The 17,989-nt window shown below is 49.4% G+C and overlaps 9 protein-coding genes across 9 annotated transcripts; 5 read left to right on the top strand and 4 right to left on the bottom strand.

The window, feature by feature from the left end:
- Positions 1-342: 342 nt before the first annotated feature.
- AKAW2_50213A (uncharacterized protein) lies at positions 343-966 on the top strand (the record flags this gene model as incomplete). The annotated part of the gene is made up of 2 exons (XM_041690006.1): positions 343-396; positions 490-966. The coding sequence occupies 2 exons, from the start codon at positions 343-345 to the stop codon at positions 964-966; spliced, it is 531 nt and encodes a 176-aa protein (XP_041543634.1).
- A 207-nt stretch (positions 967-1,173) lies between these two features.
- Positions 1,174-1,374, top strand: AKAW2_50212A (uncharacterized protein; the record flags this gene model as incomplete). The annotated part of the gene is made up of 1 exon (XM_041690005.1): positions 1,174-1,374. The coding sequence occupies one exon, from the start codon at positions 1,174-1,176 to the stop codon at positions 1,372-1,374; it is 201 nt and encodes a 66-aa protein (XP_041543633.1).
- A 749-nt stretch (positions 1,375-2,123) lies between these two features.
- AKAW2_50211A (uncharacterized protein) lies at positions 2,124-3,599 on the top strand (the record flags this gene model as incomplete). The annotated part of the gene is made up of 1 exon (XM_041690004.1): positions 2,124-3,599. The coding sequence occupies one exon, from the start codon at positions 2,124-2,126 to the stop codon at positions 3,597-3,599; it is 1,476 nt and encodes a 491-aa protein (XP_041543632.1).
- A 1,180-nt stretch (positions 3,600-4,779) lies between these two features.
- On the bottom strand, positions 4,780-5,602 carry AKAW2_50210S (uncharacterized protein; the record flags this gene model as incomplete). Its single annotated transcript, XM_041690003.1, has 4 exons — positions 4,780-4,935; positions 4,993-5,189; positions 5,243-5,342; positions 5,396-5,602. The coding sequence occupies 4 exons, from the start codon at positions 5,600-5,602 to the stop codon at positions 4,780-4,782; spliced, it is 660 nt and encodes a 219-aa protein (XP_041543631.1).
- A 2,854-nt stretch (positions 5,603-8,456) lies between these two features.
- Positions 8,457-10,097, bottom strand: AKAW2_50209S (uncharacterized protein; the record flags this gene model as incomplete). The annotated part of the gene is made up of 1 exon (XM_041690002.1): positions 8,457-10,097. One exon carries the CDS (start codon positions 10,095-10,097, stop codon positions 8,457-8,459), a length of 1,641 nt encoding a protein of 546 aa, XP_041543630.1.
- Positions 10,098-10,468: 371 nt separating this feature from the next.
- Positions 10,469-11,493, bottom strand: AKAW2_50208S (uncharacterized protein; the record flags this gene model as incomplete). Its single annotated transcript, XM_041690000.1, has 2 exons — positions 10,469-11,145; positions 11,205-11,493. 2 exons carry the CDS (start codon positions 11,491-11,493, stop codon positions 10,469-10,471), a joined length of 966 nt encoding a protein of 321 aa, XP_041543629.1.
- Positions 11,494-11,741: 248 nt separating this feature from the next.
- Positions 11,742-12,632, top strand: AKAW2_50207A (uncharacterized protein; the record flags this gene model as incomplete). Its single annotated transcript, XM_041689999.1, has 1 exon — positions 11,742-12,632. The coding sequence occupies one exon, from the start codon at positions 11,742-11,744 to the stop codon at positions 12,630-12,632; it is 891 nt and encodes a 296-aa protein (XP_041543628.1).
- A 146-nt stretch (positions 12,633-12,778) lies between these two features.
- On the bottom strand, positions 12,779-13,405 carry AKAW2_50206S (thiamine-triphosphatase; the record flags this gene model as incomplete). Its single annotated transcript, XM_041689998.1, has 1 exon — positions 12,779-13,405. The coding sequence occupies one exon, from the start codon at positions 13,403-13,405 to the stop codon at positions 12,779-12,781; it is 627 nt and encodes a 208-aa protein (XP_041543627.1).
- Positions 13,406-16,806: 3,401 nt separating this feature from the next.
- AKAW2_50205A (uncharacterized protein) lies at positions 16,807-17,315 on the top strand (the record flags this gene model as incomplete). Its single annotated transcript, XM_041689997.1, has 2 exons — positions 16,807-16,924; positions 17,074-17,315. The coding sequence occupies 2 exons, from the start codon at positions 16,807-16,809 to the stop codon at positions 17,313-17,315; spliced, it is 360 nt and encodes a 119-aa protein (XP_041543626.1).
- Between the last annotated feature and the right edge of the window lie 674 nt (positions 17,316-17,989).

Here is a 17,989-nt window from a genome sequence, read left to right as displayed (position 1 = left end):
CCATAGCTCCTAATACAGGCGGCTATACTTCGAACGCCGTTTCTCTCCCACCTCTGTTGCTTGTACGAAATTTGTTCTGTTTATGTACTGTTACTTGGCTTCAGGTCCACTTGCTCTTTATATCATATAGTTTGATTTCTTTTAATATTTTTGGTCTTTTCCCTCCTTTCCTTTGCACTTGTGTTTATTTATTTATCGTTTCCCCCTTTGAACATTCGTTGCTTGCTCCCTGCGTTGCTACTCTACTGCTTACCGGGCCACTTCCCTCGACTCTTGCGGCTCACCTCTTTAACGACATTCTTATTTTTCTTTTTCTTTTTGACTTTACGCTTCGTCCTCACCATGGAGACTGGTGGTGGACGCGGCATTAACTGCACTTGGGAGCATTGTAATAAGGTATGGACCCACCCAGTACCACTTTTTCTTCCTCTATCGCCTGCTCCATCACATTATTGGAGAGCCTTAAAGATACCATACTAAAGATAGCAGTCCTTCAATCGCAAGTCAGACCTGTGCAGGCACTATCGGATACATACCAAGGAGCGACCGTACCGCTGCACCGTCAAGGACTGCAACAAAACCTTCATCCAGCGGAGTGCATTGACAGTGCATTCGCGGACGCACACGGGAGAGAAACCTCATGTCTGTGACCACAGAGGATGCCATAAGGCCTTTTCTGACGTATGCACCGCCTGGCTTATTCATAGCTTGTCTATGCTGACCATCACAGTCATCGAGTCTCGCCCGTCATCGGAGGATTCATACGGGAAAGCGGCCCTATATCTGTCAGGAGCCAACGTGCAGATGAGCGTAAGCATTGGTCCGGTTCTAGTGCTTGTGGTATTTCTAACAATTCGAAGCTTCTGCCGCAAAATGACCTTGACCAAGCACCAACAACGCTTCCACCCCTCAGAATCCATGACTCGACTGTCCTTGGAAGATGCAATGTCCGAACACTCGTATTAAGGGCAAGTCGCCATTCCTATCCCAAATGAGCACTACCCCTTACCCCAGCAACCCATTTGTTCTCATACCCCGACCCCAACGCATGGGTTTCATCCCCATCAGAGCCTGCACATAACGCCGGTGCCCATACAAGATCCGCCTCCGATTGTGACTTGGCACATCCCTATCACGTCACCGGTTGACGTACAGCGTGCTCAACCACGCTACATGCAGCCTGTGCTGCCGCAGCAGCAACAGCAGTATGATCCTGGCAGTCAGGAATATCTACCGCCAGAAATCCAGCAACCATACCATACTCCAACAACTCCGCTCATGGTCACCAACACTCGAAGTGACTACAAGCCACCGGCTCGGCTTCTGAACCATCCCGAAGAAACGGACTGGGAGTTCCCGGGAGTCAGCCAATGAGCCGGCTACGGGTCCCTTTGCATGATTCGATAGCGAGTGTTTCAGACTAGAAGTTACAGTGCGCGTTTGTGCTTCGAATGATGCCCTATCATGACTATCATTGACGAGTCCCTAATTTGGTCAGACGCCTCGTCCGCTGACATTCTCCCTTTATCTTCCTCCATCCATGGCAGAACGCCATTTGTGCTGTTTGCGGACTATGATGTCTTACTTCGAATAAGTTGCACACCCTTGTCAGAAGTTTGCGAAGAGGTTTCAGTCATATTCCATTTCAAACCTTAGCAAACGATGCAGTTTGCATTTTCTAATCAGCATAGCTTACGTTCGCTTTGGAGCCGGATGGCGTGCTGGGCAGCCAAGATGACTGGCACGTATACGGAACATTGTTGTCTGTACTTATTTCCGAAGCTTTTAATGGTGCGTACCCCTTTCGCAGTACTCTGTCCCCTGTAATGCTGACGCACGCGCGACATAGGCGTTTATCAGCACGACTGGAGAAATATAGCCGTGCTGACAAGAATGCTATCGACCTAGGAAGTAGTGCTTGGCTCTGGGAACATGGGGGCTCCGTTGTTGTCAGGCCATTGTCGGAGGAGCTGGCTTGTCAGGTGTTTCTTAAAGACCCTACAACCGACGCCAGCCAAGGATCGACGACTGAAACGGCTCCGGGGGGGAGGCAGGCGGGGAAGAAGAAGAGGAAGGAGGGAGGCTCCACACTCTAATGGCGCATGTAGCAACGAAGGCCAGTCATGAATTCGAAGTCTATCTCTAGAGGTCGGAGCAGAAGCCATGACCGTCGTAGTGCTGATCGACAACCTAGCCGCCCGTATAGTTCGGGGTGGAAAGAAATGGAATCCCAAGTCCCAAAGCTCTCGGAACCGGACCGGGAATATCTGCGATCTCGGATGATGGACGACCGGACGTTGTTTCCATCGATCGACGAGTCCGACACACGGGCGGCATTGTGGGAGCGACTGAAGCAGATCGATACCCCTATTCCCACCCTAGGGACGTTCTTCCAGGACCTCCGTTTCTTAGGTGTTGCCAGCAAGGTGATGAAGGCTCTTCTTCTTCCACCAGAGGACCTGGGCTCGAAGAAGGCCAAGAAGATCACTATCGACTGTGAACTCGGTACGCAGCATCGGACCGATGCCAGCGTGTCATTGAGAGAGACAAGACTGCAAGTCCGGCGGGGATTGCACGAGCTCTGGCGCTTCAGCTTCCAATACGGGCTGGACATGACCGAAGTGGCACGCCGTCAGCCGCATAAGAAGAAAAAAGCGTGTAGCTCCTATTCCGTCCCGAATTGCTCGACGTCGATAGACCGAATGGCCTTGTGGCGCCACTTCTTCTGGCTGGCTGACCAACACGGATTTCAGATCCCGGCCATAGCCGAGTTTGTGCCCAGACGAGCGTCCCTGCCAACTCCCCAAATTCCGGAGGGCCTTGGCAGCACCCAACAGGATGATGCAGTGAATCGACGTTGCGGTATCCCATATGCTGATACGGTCGATGCGGATCGCTTCGCCCTGGAAGGGGATAGACTGTGGCAGCCCTGGGAGTCCCCACAGGTTTCCGCTGTGTTCTTCCGACGGTCGCAGTTCCAGACCTTCTTTCGTTACCTTTGGGATGGGAGTAGGATCAATCAGCCTACAAACGCCGCGGATGAATCGGCAGCGAGCGAGGAAGCCGCGGCGGTAGATCAGGAGATCCCAGATTGTGTTATTGAGCATCCAATGCCCTTGCCGAGTCTCTCACAGCTGCCTGAAAGAAGCAGTTCAATGGATTGGTTCATGGAAATGTGGGATTGCGGGTTGGGAAGGCTGGCAATGCCCGCGGGCGATCTGGACGTGGTTGTCACCATCCCAAATCATGAACCAAGAAGACTTGCGCTGCCAAATGACGAATCTCTAATCAACGAGATTTTCCATGGTTTGAAAATGCGCAAGTTCAGCCTCCACAGTACAGATAAGCGCAATGTAACAGACGAGGAAAATCTCCACATCTGGCATCTGAGGAACCCAGGCCAGAATATTCTGGCCAGTTTGACCGAAGAGAATGTACAGGATTATACCACATCCGACTGGAATCGGCTTAAAAGGAGGAGGAAGGGGCTGTCTGAGGCCATGAATGACATAGCTGCATGGGTAGACGAGCAAATTTTCAGACTATCCCTTCATGCTCAAAAACGCAGTTGGAATGAACAAGAAGAGGAGGAGTATTGACGTGGTTAGGAAAGATTCAAGATGATTCTCTTATATAGTATCCACAATGGGTAAACCATGGCGACAAGAAAGACATCCTGGATCGAATAGTGCAGTACTAATAGAGCCACCGCATAAAGCATATTGGTACTGTAAGCTATCATAGCGCAAGGACTATTCTCGGATTGTGGTACGGGAGTATGGATCACGAGCTCTAGTAGTACAATGTACCCCCCGGCTGGTAAGCTGACGTTTTCCGCAGTATACGAGTATGATGGTTGTCTTGGTTGTGGTCGGTCTTTCTCTACGATCGCGAGCCTTGGCATTAATCCTGTGTTTTAAGTGTCCCAAAGACCAGGCACTGTGAAGCCCCAGACCTCAATTTCTCCCCTTATGTTACAATATTGTCACCAGACCCTTCATCCGAAGACTTATGCAGGTTTTGCCCAATAAACTTCCAACAATCATTCTTCCGTCGGACTCTAACCAGGAATATGGGGAGAAGATTAGTTGCCGGACAAATTTTCCGTTTGGATGGCGTGCGAAACAACACGCAGCGTTGTAAAGGGCTACTGATGTCAAGATGTACCTTCTCAAATCGGCACGTCCTTCTTTACAACTGGTAGGCCCTGCGTCAGAGAGGCCACATAACATTTCAACAGGGAGGGCCTCCCAGGAGTCGTTCACATACTCTGGTTGGGCAAGGGTGCATCAACTAGACCCAGCTCTTGCCCCAGCTAATGTCGGAAGAGGGTCTCAACTGTCGGCTGAACCGGACAACAGAGAAACGCCAACGCCAACTCCACCTACAAAGGACAGACGCCATGCTCTCTCAATTGTCACCTGTTAAAGATAAAATTACAGAAGTGTGTAGGAACCACGGCCTAGAAATCGTCCCCGACACCATGTCACCCTAGCCCAGGACTGAAACCACAGACAGGAAATTGTGAACATCCAATGCCTTCCAGTAGGTCGGACGGAGATTGAAGGCATCTTGGACACTATCAACCAATCATCTGACCCTGCTTTTCCACGCCTTCATTCCTAATCATTGCATCTAGGCTAAATGTCTGAAGGGAAGTATGCCACGCTAAGTACAAAGGGAAGCGCACTCTTTGGCAAACAGTATATGGGTTATCCAAGAAGCTAATCCGAATGCCTCCATCACGCAAATATGTGTCCTCGGACTATTGACATCCACCTATGTCGTAGACGGCTCCACAGGCTTCCCTAGTGGCCCAGTCTTGGCAAGAGAGTCCTCGGGCGGAAATGTGATTTCGTGGAAAATGGTTCTGTTCACCAACTCTACTAGTATTTTTAGGCCTCCCTCCCCGGTCACTTGCCCGAAAAAGGTGTGCTGCTTTCTGGTCAGCAGCCCCATTGCATGACGGAGCTTGAATATGAACCAACTTACTTGCACTAGATTATTCAAGCATCGCGCCGAGGTGCTCTTGGCCAGCGCCGATTTAAAGCTTCGGATCTCCTGGCTCCAAGTGAATTTGGAGCCATTTTTCAGCATGATCTTGTCCAGAATTGACCGGAGAGCATTGAACGTAGAAGCCATTGCGTCGGCACGGGAAGGGTCGACTTGGCGACTGTTCTCGATACCGGCTATACCTCCCTCGATGTCAGTGGCCTGCAGTCTGTAGTGGGGGCGGACATACCAATCTTTATTTCACCCTCCTCGGTGAACAAGATATCTCGAGGAGTCAGGCTGGCTAGCTCCCTCGATTGACCGCGTAAGAACTGAAGAAACTTTAACACCTGTTAACTGTGTATGAGCATCTTGCCTCTAGTAGGAAGGGGACGGCTCGTACAGGCCACAATATCTGGGCCACATCACTTTCGGCGATGTGGCAACTCAACACTAAAGCCTGGTGGAGAGTGCACTCGAATAGCTCCCACACGAGAAGAAATCGATCTGCATACTGGAAAACATCTAGCAGGCGCGGGATGCTGCGATGAGCAAGCCGATCGATCATCTGGACACACAGCTCTATCGCCGATCGCTCCACGGCCTGCATCTGGACTGTGAACTAAGCTGGCCTTATTCTTTCGATGCCTAGCCAGCACCATGATTCGCCCATAGTAGATGCAGGCACGAGGTTCATATACTTCCCAAGGATTTTGTACTAGGATCCCGCGGGGAGCCGGATTGGGAGCGGACGGCTGTGGCGGTAGACCAGTCAGCCCGGAAGTGGCATGACTGAGCGTCTGGTTGTTTGGGACATGATCCGAGGCAGTGCTCGTAGCTGCATGTTGCGTAGAGGCCACAGACGACCTAGTTCGTCCGAACCAAACGGTGCCACGAACGTCTCTCTTCGCGGCTGGCATGGCTGGCTCAATGGAAGCCAGAGGGACACGAGCGTCCGTCCTCGCGTCCAGGATACGTCTCGTTAGTAAACTTTACTGATGTTGTCACTGGATTCTGCATCGTCTGCAACGTCACGAAGACACGGCAATTATATGCTCTACCGGAAACTTCCGGACCTCAACGTCCCCCTCACGAGACGGCATTGTTTACCAAACCTTTCATTCGAAGGCCGATCTGCAACTTTACCAAATAATAACCTACCTGCAGCTGGGGTTTGAAATGAGCGATAAGACCATGCTTATGTGCTCAGTTATACGTCTATCATTCCGGTCTGATTGCCAACGTGCGGCCTACACTGACAGCCTTACTGGTACGACTGGTTCACTGACCGGATGGTTAACGCGACAGGGCAACTCGAAGAAATGAATGTTTTTTCCCTTTCGCGGCTGTTTGGCGGGAATTGCGAAAGAATGGCTAGAAGCTAGTCGTTACGCCAGGGAAGGGTTATCGCATTTCAAAGAAGAAACATACCAACCCTCGAGAAGCCCAGTCTTGATCTGTTCGGCCCGGTCTTGATTTGTTCGACGTCAAAGGCTTGCTAGTTCACCGGCTTAACGAACAGCTTGTAGAGTATAACCGGGGTCTTGCATCGGATTTGGGGGCTTCTAGGTCGGCTAGTTCGGCCGATGAGGATGGTGCGCATGGTGTGGTCTGTGACGACGCCGACCCTGTCTTCGGTTCGATTCATCTCAATATACCTTAGTGAATGTTGCGCCAAGAGAACCCCCACTCACGCCTCATAGCAAGCTCGGTTGCTTCGCAACACAGATGGTTCGATGTGCTAGAACGGAGTTCCTGGCATTGGTCAGCCCCCCTTTATCTAGAAATCAGTTGTCGTTTGCAGTGCCATACCAGCTGACCGTCCCACGCCTCCGAATCCCTCTGGTGAATTACAAGTCCCCATGTCTATGATCTGTCAATTCAAACCACCCGGTATCTTTATAAGGCTTGGATCATTCGTCTGCTCACCATGGCGGTAGACAATGCCCATACAGTCATAAATATGGCAAGAAGCATGACTGAATCTGAGAGTAGAATTCTGTATACTTTCACCAGCTGCTGTCCTCGGTGGAATAGAGCAAGGAAGAATCGAGGAAGAAGTCCATGCTCTCCATATATGTTGCCCAATCTGCTCTTTGGCAGATGCGCAGTCTACACCGTCTATTATTCTGAATGGAGATCAGGATCTGTTGCGTGAGATGCGATCAGTATGTCCACACTTTTTGCACTCTGGTCAATTTGGTCGACATCCCGACAACCCCATTTTTGGTGGGGTTGGATTGAAAATAGGTTTGTTATTGGGGTGGAATGCTGCTGGCGGCACGAATTCTCATTGGTCGTATCCGCACGCAGAATCAATGCCCAGCACGGCCACACTCGACCTTGAATCATATGCAACTGGAGGCATCGGAGGCTGAGCAAATTATCAACCTGCTGACCTGGTTTGGATGAGCGATCCCTTAGAGTGGGCAATATATTCAATCTTGGCGCGCCTGTTGGTATCGTATGTGTCTCGTCTGGAGTGACCAGTATTGGTCATTTTATATATCATTGACCATTCATATACAAAACGTATAGACCATTGATGCGCATGATTACAATCGCGAGCGACAAGGCTCACATTTGTAGTAGCCTAGGGTAATCGTATATTCAAATGCCAGTACACCCATGTGTTGATCTCGTTGCTTTACGTACTAAGCCCAGACGTCGAAACCCGAGGCCATACTACTCCCTCGGTGCGCATTCGGATTCCCCCGGCGGGCTTCAATTGATCCCCTGGACAGCTTCCTCATAAGGACTAGTCCCGGGCCTTCCCGAGCACCAGCAAATGCTGATGGCCCAGGACAACAACAATCGATCGGAGGGACCGACCAGAAGGCGGTGAAGTGACGCGCCCGCCTGGGCATCTGAACAGATTAATGCCTGCACAAATTGCGCATCCCGTTCCGGAGACGGTATGCAAATATTTGACCGTGTCTACTCGGTGATTTCTTTATCATCTTTTCCCATCTCTCGCCATCTTTTGACCATATCTTCACCATTCGTTGCCTCTTTATCTCATCTCCCTCAATTTACTCAGTCCCTCCTTTCCCCAGTTCCGGCTTTTTTTTTTTTTTTTTTTTTTTTTTTTTTTTTTATTATTATTATTTATTTATTTATTTTCTTTCTATCTTTTCCTTTTCCTTTTCCCCTTTTGTGACCGGCTTCATTTGCCCTACCCTTGGTCTGCAGGTCAACCAACTCCCCCACTGGGTCTCCCATCGACCGCGATCAGGCGCCTCAAAAGGCGGTCATCACATTCTGAGAGACGCAGGGTCACGTCCAGCCTGGTCAATTCTTCTTCAGCGTGGAGCTGGGTCATGCTGCGCCCAAGGCAGGGCAGGATTAGGGGTTCAAATCTTTGATGGGCGGTGAGAACCCGTCGAACTGATCGGGCATTTTGTGTCACAAATGACCTCCGAGCACCAGCGGGGAATTCTGTGTCAGCCAAACACAACAGAACCCTACCTGATCAGTGCTATTATTGCTGTCCTCGACTCTTGGAAGAGCTGGAACCCGTCAGTAGTATGCCCCTGCACGTGAGGTATCTGATTTGTCTCGAGGCCTAGTAGGTCAGACAGGTGGGTTATTGATAAGTAGTATCCAACGCGTCGATGCGCTTCTCTGAGGAGAGGACCACTAATTCTGGCGTCCCGCGTAGCCGTCGCTAATAGCTTGGCTGCGTTCGTATCCGTACTGTGGCACACACGGAATCGAAAGTCAATTGAGCCCATCAGTGACTCCAGTCGAACTGTAGGAAGCCTTTCTGCATCTAGGCGTGATGGTATCCCTTCCGGTAGGAGTAATTGGCGCGCGCGCAGTAGACCACTATCGATAGCCGTTGCTAGTTTAGTCTCCATTGATTGGCTTCTGGTGCTAACGTCCCCCACAACAACAATAGCTTCATCGGCTCTGCTCAGCATGCCGAGATCGAGCGGGCTATCACCGAAAGCCCAGACATACGCGCAGTACACTTCTTTGAGACGGTCCACTATTGCCGCCTTCACACCAGGGGTGACAGCAAATCCATCTGAAATGCGACCACCTCCGATGACGACAACCTTGCTAGAGAGACCAATCTTATCGAGAATCTTAGTCCACACTGCACGCAACCCGCAGGTCACGATCACTGCACCAATATGCTCTTTAGATTGGGCATGGCGTAGTAACGAGAGCATTTCGGGATACAATTCGACTGAAGACGCCACGCGCGTACAGATCTCATCAAGTTCGTCGTCGTCAAATGATTGCTCATAGAGCAATGATACCTGGCGAAACGCAGCATATGAGTATCTCAGATGGCTACTGAAGATAGCCTTCAATGGTGTCACATCATTTTGTCGAGGGGTACATGCCCGCCACAACATGTCTCCAGTATCCTCAGCAGTCAAGGTTCTGTCCCCGTCCAGGACTAGGAAAGTGTCGATGGAATTGGTATGACTAAAGCGCAAGGAATCATCAAGAGAGTCCATCGCGACGCTCAAGTTGTAGATCTCGTCGTGCTTTTGAAAGTCCAACAAAAGACGTTTTATACCAGCAACATTCTCCGATCGTACCAGACAGAACAGGATACTGTGGTCGTAGCAAAGCTGACGCAAAGACGTTCTTTCGGCCTCAACCCATTGCTGAATCGCGCGAACAGGCAGCTCCACCCTGTACTTTTGCGTGTCCTGCTGGCGCCGCTGCCACACTACGTTGGCGGACTCATCCAGATACAGTATGTGTGTAAAGACCTCAAGGTCGCTCTCTGTGAGGACCGTTTCCAGGGCACCTTGCTCAGAGCAAAACATAAAATGCCCGGTGACGACGGCAATCTTTCCCGTTTCGATTGACGTTCTTCTGATGGTTTCGATGGCCTGCTTGCGCCAGCAGGCTTTTTCTCCTCCCTCTAGCGACTGGAAGGCCTCGAGTCCACCAGGTACAATATCGGCAATAACAGCGGAGCCTTCATGGTAGTTGAATAATTCTTCATCCAATTCTCGTTTCAGTCGATCAAGTAGAAATGATTTTCCCACCCCTGATATTCCATAAAGACCAATAACCACTGCTTTATGAGGCACACAATGACTGCTGCCCTCGCGTGAACAATGGCCAGCGTTATCCATTGTCGGCTCGTATGAGAGTCAGTAGGGGCCTTCCGAGACAAGTTCGGTCAATATATCTTGTGGACTATCCAGAGTCGTCTATGAAGAGTGGCTACTTATGCTATCGCAAAGAGCGGTGCTGGCTTATGAATCAAGTAAGCATGGAAAATGGGCCCCTCTCTTGACGGATGTACATTTGAGCTTTCAAGACAAGGGTACTACTAAGAAGGCCACGCCTCGTAGTCAACTTGCTCTCGACTAGACCCCAATCAGGCGAGCCGATAACTGTTCGAGTTTTATAGCCTACATCGTTGGAGCGAATGAGCTGTGGGGAATATTGTGTTCACTGCACTAGCGCAGCGAATGAGAACCCTTGAACAAAGCCGGCTGCTCTAGCCTCTGGTTAAAAGTTGCTGCATTGGCAGAGAATTTGGTCCGCAATCAGGCATCTGAGTGAGAACCACATCAAATATTTCCAAGATACGGACAGATTGAGAGTTGGTGTGAAGGAAGCTTTTCAGCGTGCCAAATGACATCAGAGATTTCAAGTCTAGCTGTTGGAGACCGATGCTGCGCCGACAGAGAAGTTCGATTGGAAAGCCATCGCCAGCAACCTGTATGGACGGAATATCCCGGAGGAGATGCTCAAGGCACTCTGCCAGCTCGCTGCGCTCACTATTGGTCGAGAAAGCGGGGTAAAACAGGTTGGAAAGGCAAATGCCTCTCAAGTCGAGACCTTGCTGCCTGGAGCTGCTGATACCCCTGGCAAGGGTACAGACCTGAGTCACATTGTACTTCCTGTCCTGACATAGCGTGTATAAACCTAGTGGATCTTGCAGTGGTACGCTTGCGTCATCCTGTTTCTGGATACGGATTGTTACTTTCTGTAACCGAGGGAAAGACACTAGAAAATTGATGGCTCGCTGCATGTCGGCGTCGCCGATGCTGGACTGATTCGCAACCCAGAGGGCCGCATTAGGGAATGTGATATGCATGCTCTCCGCGGGTTTTACCACGTCCCCGGCGGTGCTCACTGACCCAAGATTGGGAAAGCCGGTGGCGTAATGCACTAGGCACAGCTGTTACCCAAGGACGTCACTTGATGTTCTTTGCGACAGGAAATATTACCTGCTTTGGCTCTGCCTAACTTAAACCCTAGAGATGTGACAAAATGACATAATCGGGATTCTCTGACATTGTCCAAGCGGGCAAAGCTCCCTTCAGTAAAGTCCAGAATGACATCGCCAAAGATAAATGGCAAACATCGCTCTCTGAGAAGCTTGCTCACGCGCGAAATCTCTTTTACCGCTGGGAGGTGAAGATGGTCCAGGATCAGGCAAAAAATCTCTCCTGGTAAAGCCTCCAACAATGTTTTCGTGTTCATTCTGCTCTTCAAGCATGCGGGCGGCGCTGACATTATCGTATATTCAAGTTACTTCGTGAGCTGCTTCCAAGATAGTTTGAAAGAGGTACGGAATAGCCCAAGCCCTTGAAGCACTTCTGCATGCCACGTTCTGAGCAATGTATTCGACTTTTATGTGAAAGGGACCTTAGCCTGTACTCCCCCGCGAGATTATCCTTTTGCTGATGCATTAGCCTCAGTCAGGTAGACCTTTACCGCCAATATCGGGCGCTGTGTTGGAAATCTTCGAAGTAAAGTACGAGATGGATTTTCAGGCATCGAGAATTACCCAAACTCCAAAATGTGAACTTCACCGAATGGAGGAACATGGCGAATTTCAATTAATAAATTCTCGTGACGTCTCCAACTGGGCAATCCGGTTGTGCTACGATCAGCTGCCACCTCGACGAGAAAGACAGGGGGTTGTAAATGTTCTTTACGTTATTGGGACTCTCAGTCGAGTAAAGATATCTACGATGCGCAAGGACATGGACGCGAAACTTTCGAAAGCTAGAGAACAGCTGCTCTCATTTGGCTGCGACCTGAGATTCAACCTCACGATCTTTCCGCTCGATGTTCCGTCCGGCGTTAAGTCTCAGCCCACCGGTGACACGGACGGGGTATATGGTGCCGCTGGTGAACGTGGACGAATCGGAAACTGCGTCAAAGCAGCACTAAAGAGCATGCATGGGAGTTCAACAACTCCGGGTCTTTCGGAAGCGGCTTTGGAGGCTGACATGCATATATTTGGAGGCAACGAAGCCTCGCCCGACACGATGTCGCCGGTGCCATACGAGCCAAATTACCTGGCATATTATTATGCAACCGAAGACGGGATGCTTGCGAATGATCATCGCTATGTTATCGGAAAAACCACGGGGTTGGGTATTTTTCTGCCTGCAGTAGCGGAAGCATTAGCGCGAGGGGGAGACTGGACGGGAGGCAAGGTTCTACAGGAGTGGTTCCCCGACGTCGTGAAAGATCATGCGGATTGGCACGCAGTTGTCGGCCCTGAAGCTACAAGCCGTTCGACGTGGATGGAGAAAGGATACAGTGAAATGCCCCTTCCATTGATTTGGTTCTCTCGTTTTCTGCCCTGGCATGAACTTCATGATATTCAGACCAATATGTGCGGAGCAAGCAGACTTGACTGAGGTCAACTTGTTCGGTCGAGCCATTCCGTAGGGTTGAATCTGCCGACCTTGACATACATTTACTTGTTTCCGGTCTCTATCTACTATTAGAATGGCCGCATGCATAGCTCGTCTATCCCAGTCCAGTGTAAGCGAGTGCAGATGATTCAATTTGATGACCTCTCGAGGAATGCTGCAAGCTTGCCCTTCGGTTGACCTACATGAAATGCCCATGCATAACGAGTCATGAATCTGCGGATCCGGGAGTCCATCTCCTCCAGTCTCAGAGCGCGTTCTTCCTCGGTAGTACGGATAGAACTAGGACTCCTTGGGAGAGTACATTGCAGCTCAACCTCCCCGACCATATGATTGTCGAAATCCATGGTGTCCTGAACAATTGTGAAGTCATCGTCGGCGACCCAGCTTTGCCGAAATGTTGTAAATGAAGCCAACTCCCGTAGCCCAAAGTTGGTGAGTTCAGTTTGGCTAATACCCGTAGAAAGTTTCAGGTGACGAGAGATTTCCTCTGGGTTGCGCATCTCCATGAACCTAGAATTCTGGAAATTTCTGCCATCTTTTATTTTGGCTTCCCAGTCACCGTCCCTCTTGCGGACCCAAATGCCTTTCGAGGATAGCAGGCCATCTAAATCGTAGTATATATCATGCATGGAGCGTAAACCCAAGTACCGCAGACTTCGAAATGGCGGGTGTCCTCCGGCAAGAGTCAATGGCTGCACGGCAAGTCGGCTGAACTTGCGTTCTACCTCTAAGGTGAGCAGCCTGAAGGGGGCCATCGATGAGGGGGCGAAGAGACCACAAGGCGTAATCAAATGGTGAGAGAACGGGACGCAGCCTAGGCCTATGTTTCCAGCGACCGGTGTGTCAATAGATTCACCTCATGCAAAGTAGTGGTCGCATCAAAAATCATGGTAGATGAATGCTGCCAGTCAAAGGGCCAGAGAGTATTGGCCGACTCCCGCCACAGAGATGGGTTTGGGACCAGACTCCCGCCACAGAGATGGGTTTGGGACCAAACATTGAGAAAAACAAGAAGCCAGGTCAATGATTCGTCACCTGATGAACCAACCTCCTCTCATCACGTGCCGAGTCTAGGAGTCGCTGTGTCACAGGTATTACCTGCCAACCCAAGTAGGGATTAGCATCATGGCTGGCGGTACTCACAATAGGAGCTCGACTAGTTCCGACATTGGTATCCTAGCAGACGTATCGAAACCGAATTCGATCCAGTGCGTTCAGACTTGATCGCACAGGAAGTTAATAGCCCATTTCCCCAAAAGGGAGTTAAGGAACCATGCCTATCTATTCACCAGAAGGGGAGTAGCGTGGGCGGAATGCTGATTTAATGCTAGCTTGAGAACTTGGCTGGCCGAAGCGGAGGCCCCACTTCGAAGCGAACGCAACTCATAGGGGGTCTGAGGGGACAAGTGTCATTTGCCCATTGGGCGTCTTGCCAGTGGATGACTTTTCGGGCAGCAAACGGCCTGTCGTAACGGGTTGCCTTACAGATAATTTGGGCCAGCCCATAAGTTAGTTCAAATATCGCTTACCTCAATATGTGAGTACATTGGCAATGCCACTATCCGAAGCACGAGTGATATATCGCAATGTTCAATCATATCTCACGTAGGTAAGCTTGTTGGCCACATGATTCATGTATGCTGGGCGAGAGTTGCCTACTCCTCTATGTTCGGTGTTTTATGGTGAACCGCTACTATTAGGATACTCCTTCGCCCTACATGAAAGGTTATTTCTAATGGGTATCCCCTGTTTTGCATTACTTAAATGATCGCCACGTAGCCCCAAATGAGTCACATCTGCCTCCGGAGATCATTGGCAGTGTACATCTTGACAGTGGAAAAAACTATATCAAAACATGGAAGATCATAGGAGCATTGGGTTAGCCTCTGATTATTTTCTGCCTATTTGCTAACGGAATTTCTTAGATTGATGATTGACCAAAGCGTTGGACATAATCCCGCGCTTTTCGAGAAAGATGTCGGAACTACTCTAGGGAAGACGCTTACTAGTATGCCAGAAGCGCGGAATGAAAGCGAGAGATACATTGTCGCTCAACTGTAGAGCGGCGAGGATGCACCTGAAGCGAGTGGTCGTCCATTGATGTCAGATGTGGTCGTTGGCGGGGCTCAAATTAGCTTGCTAGATGACGGCTAAAATATGTCTAACAAATTGGAAAGTAGCATGCGGAAGGAGCACTCTCATATGACAGGAGACGATCGCTTAGCATCATACCTCGAAACTGAAATAAGGAAATGCGGCTCGAATGGCCTGCCCTCCCCGACGGAAGCTTCTTATACGGAATGTATTGAAGCAGAAATGATGGGCTGCGCCGATCGTCTAAACATCAAAATGTGCCAGGATCTCTTTGCATCGGAAGTGCTGACTCACTGGTTCTGTTTCGAGATGCTATTCGACCTTGGCGATCAGGAAAAGCCTCCCAGTAGATACAGCCCCTGCAGAATCTCTCGGAGACTGGGCTTTCACATTGATCGAAAGCGCCGCACAAGACATCGCATATCGGATAGATTGCACAGATACTATACTATGGCTCTCTTTCATAAGTGTAGCAGAGCCTCTGCACTGTCTACAAGTGAATTTCTCGCTATGAACAACAATGGGGACTGCCATAACAGACGACCTGGAAATTCTCTGTACAACTCGGAGGCTGATATGGCTAAAAGAATATTGAAAGAGGTTGCGCCAGGTTTTTTTGAGCCAGAATCTCCGGTATACAAACACAAATTTGATCACATCCAGTCACGTCGGATTCGCGGCAAGGGGTATCACGCATTGTCCACCCACTCCGGTCCAGGATTACTTGCTTTGATACGCTCCACGGATCAACCTGATCAGAATCGGATAGGCTTATCCGAAAACAAGTGAAGCAAGGAATAACGGTAGCATGTCTTATTAATAGGAGAGTGATGGGTTTCTCAGTTATCCAAAAGCACTCTGCAATTTTTAACAAGCGTGTTTGGTCCATCGCCATGCCTCCTTCCTCCTACATGATATTTTTCGTTCCGGATTTCTGGCTATGCGCAGGCATGAAAAGGAATAACAATGCAGGAACCGTAGAGATAACATAAATTTGAGCATCGTTTACAATGACCCAGGCTTGAGGTTCGAGCGCCCTCGTCTGCTATTAGCAGACTCTTTTCCTTACGTGGTAGAAAAAATGAGTACAACCCGACTAACAACTAAGCCTTCCCGTCGCTAACAAGACTTCATGTCTTCTAAGGGCTTCATGAGCGGTGGTATCCGCTTTATACATCACCATGATTGCTATGGAAGAGGGCGCGCACCAATTTGTTACCAAAAGCTTAGGAAATGTGTTGAAAGTGTGATTTGACTTGGCAACGGAGGATAAAACTCATTCCATTATTTCTGGGCAGATGGATACTTGTCTTCCCATAGATAACAATAGCTATTAATCGATCATAAGCTGATTCCAGAATAGGAAATTAAGCATCGAAGTCTTCCTAACCACTCGAATAGGGATAGCGTGGTACGGCAGCCTTGCAGATGAAACTACCGGCTCTCGAGAACGAAGACCCTCCGATAGCAAATGCGGCCAGCGAGAGCTAAGAACCGAGACACCGTGAACTGATTGAGCCGCTTGCTTGTTAAGTGGATCCGGACAGTACAGCGTGTTGAAGTGCAATCATTTAGAAAACGCGGGCTTTGAACGGCGGGGTAACTATGGGTAATGTGCACCGACCGACGACGTGTACGAAATTGATAGCTAGTTGAATAAGCTAGCCAACAGTGTGCGTCGTACGCGATGAGTGAGAGATCTAGACCGGGTCGCTAAGTAGAATGACCTAAACAGCTCTTATCCTCGAGGCTTTACTGGCGGGGTGAATTATCCCCGCATCTAGAACAGTGTTAGAACATAATTGGCTCCTCAGCTTCTGCCGGAGGTGTTGTATCGTCAAATGCGACTAAACTGAATAAGACGAACTCGTTGAGCTTAAGCGTAGGACTGAAATCTCGCTTCCAGCCACGTACGGTATTCAATCCTCTTTCCTCCTCTCTCAACACAACTATTTAAGTTGGCACATTAACCCATAACTCTCTTGCTTATATATCTGCAGCCATACGTATCACGCCAGGCTCTCATCCACAGGACCTCCAAATTCCCACGAATTCGTGCAACATGACCAGTGTCCGCAGCAAACTTATTGATTCTATCCAAGATCGCTTGGGCGTTTCATTCGAGAATTCAACGCTAATTCACGAAGCTTTCATGGCTGCTAGCGCGGTTGGCAGAGATAGTAATAAGGATATGGCTCTTATTGGAGATTCAGCCCTTCAACTTTTCCTATAGTCGCAAGGTCGCGCTAGGCATGCAAGCCGCAGTACGCAACCAGCACTTCCGGAACAAATTTATTGTCCACTTTCGCTGATTTTACCTGCGTTGTAGAGCAAATCAACCAAATTGTCTCCCGCATTGCCAGTAATAGGAACCTTGCCCAGCGGGGGTTCGAACTGGGTCTTGATCGGTGCGTTTGCAAGAATCCCTCCCAGGGCAATTTTGTCTCCGACAAGCTGATGGCAACTACTGTTGAGGCTATTGCCGCTGCCGTCTTCCTAGAAACAAGCTGGGTTCGAGCAGCATTGCAGAGAATTGTGGATGCATTAGGCCTGGCGTGGCCAGATTCTTGAGCTGGGAAATTTCCGTGCAAGGCTCGGATAATTACGGATCTCCTATCTTCCATTACGAATTAATGATTCGCATATTGATACGCGCATTCTATTTGCCGCAGAACAATCGCATGTGATCTGCAAAGCTATCCTCGTGTAAGCCACATAACGCATTGCTCTACAGACCGTCGCTTGTAAGGTTCCATATGACCATTACTCGTTCATATGAGACGTTGCATGCAGCTGGCTTGTTGTACAGGCCAGTATTCCTCTGCGTGTTGTTATGGATAGAGTCCTGATGCTCCATTATAATTTGTATTGAGTCCATCAGTGGATATTGTTAGAAATTTCTAGCTCTGCACCATTTGGTTCTAACCGTAACATCGGTGCGTAACTTTCAGCTTCGTAAAGGTTTACCGGCAATGGCTTCATCTTTCCAATATAGAGATCAACCATCCCCGTGTTTATTATCCTGGTTCCCTCGATTCAATCTAACTTGAGATACAAAAGATATTATATTCACCACGATTGTGTGATGATTATTTTGCAAGTCACGAGCCCCGATTTTATATTCCTTTCCCATTCTTTCTACGTGCATTGGGGTCATCATGCTTAATGCGACAATTATTTTAGTCGCGGCAAACTCGGAGGCGCACATATATTGTGGCCTTTCTTGCAGTTTTCTTCTTTGGTTT

This window comes from Aspergillus luchuensis, chromosome 5, assembly GCF_016861625.1.
Source record: "Aspergillus luchuensis IFO 4308 DNA, chromosome 5, nearly complete sequence".
Classification (NCBI taxonomy): Eukaryota; Fungi; Ascomycota; class Eurotiomycetes; order Eurotiales; family Aspergillaceae; genus Aspergillus; species Aspergillus luchuensis.
This window is presented reverse-complemented; position numbering and strand designations above follow the sequence as displayed.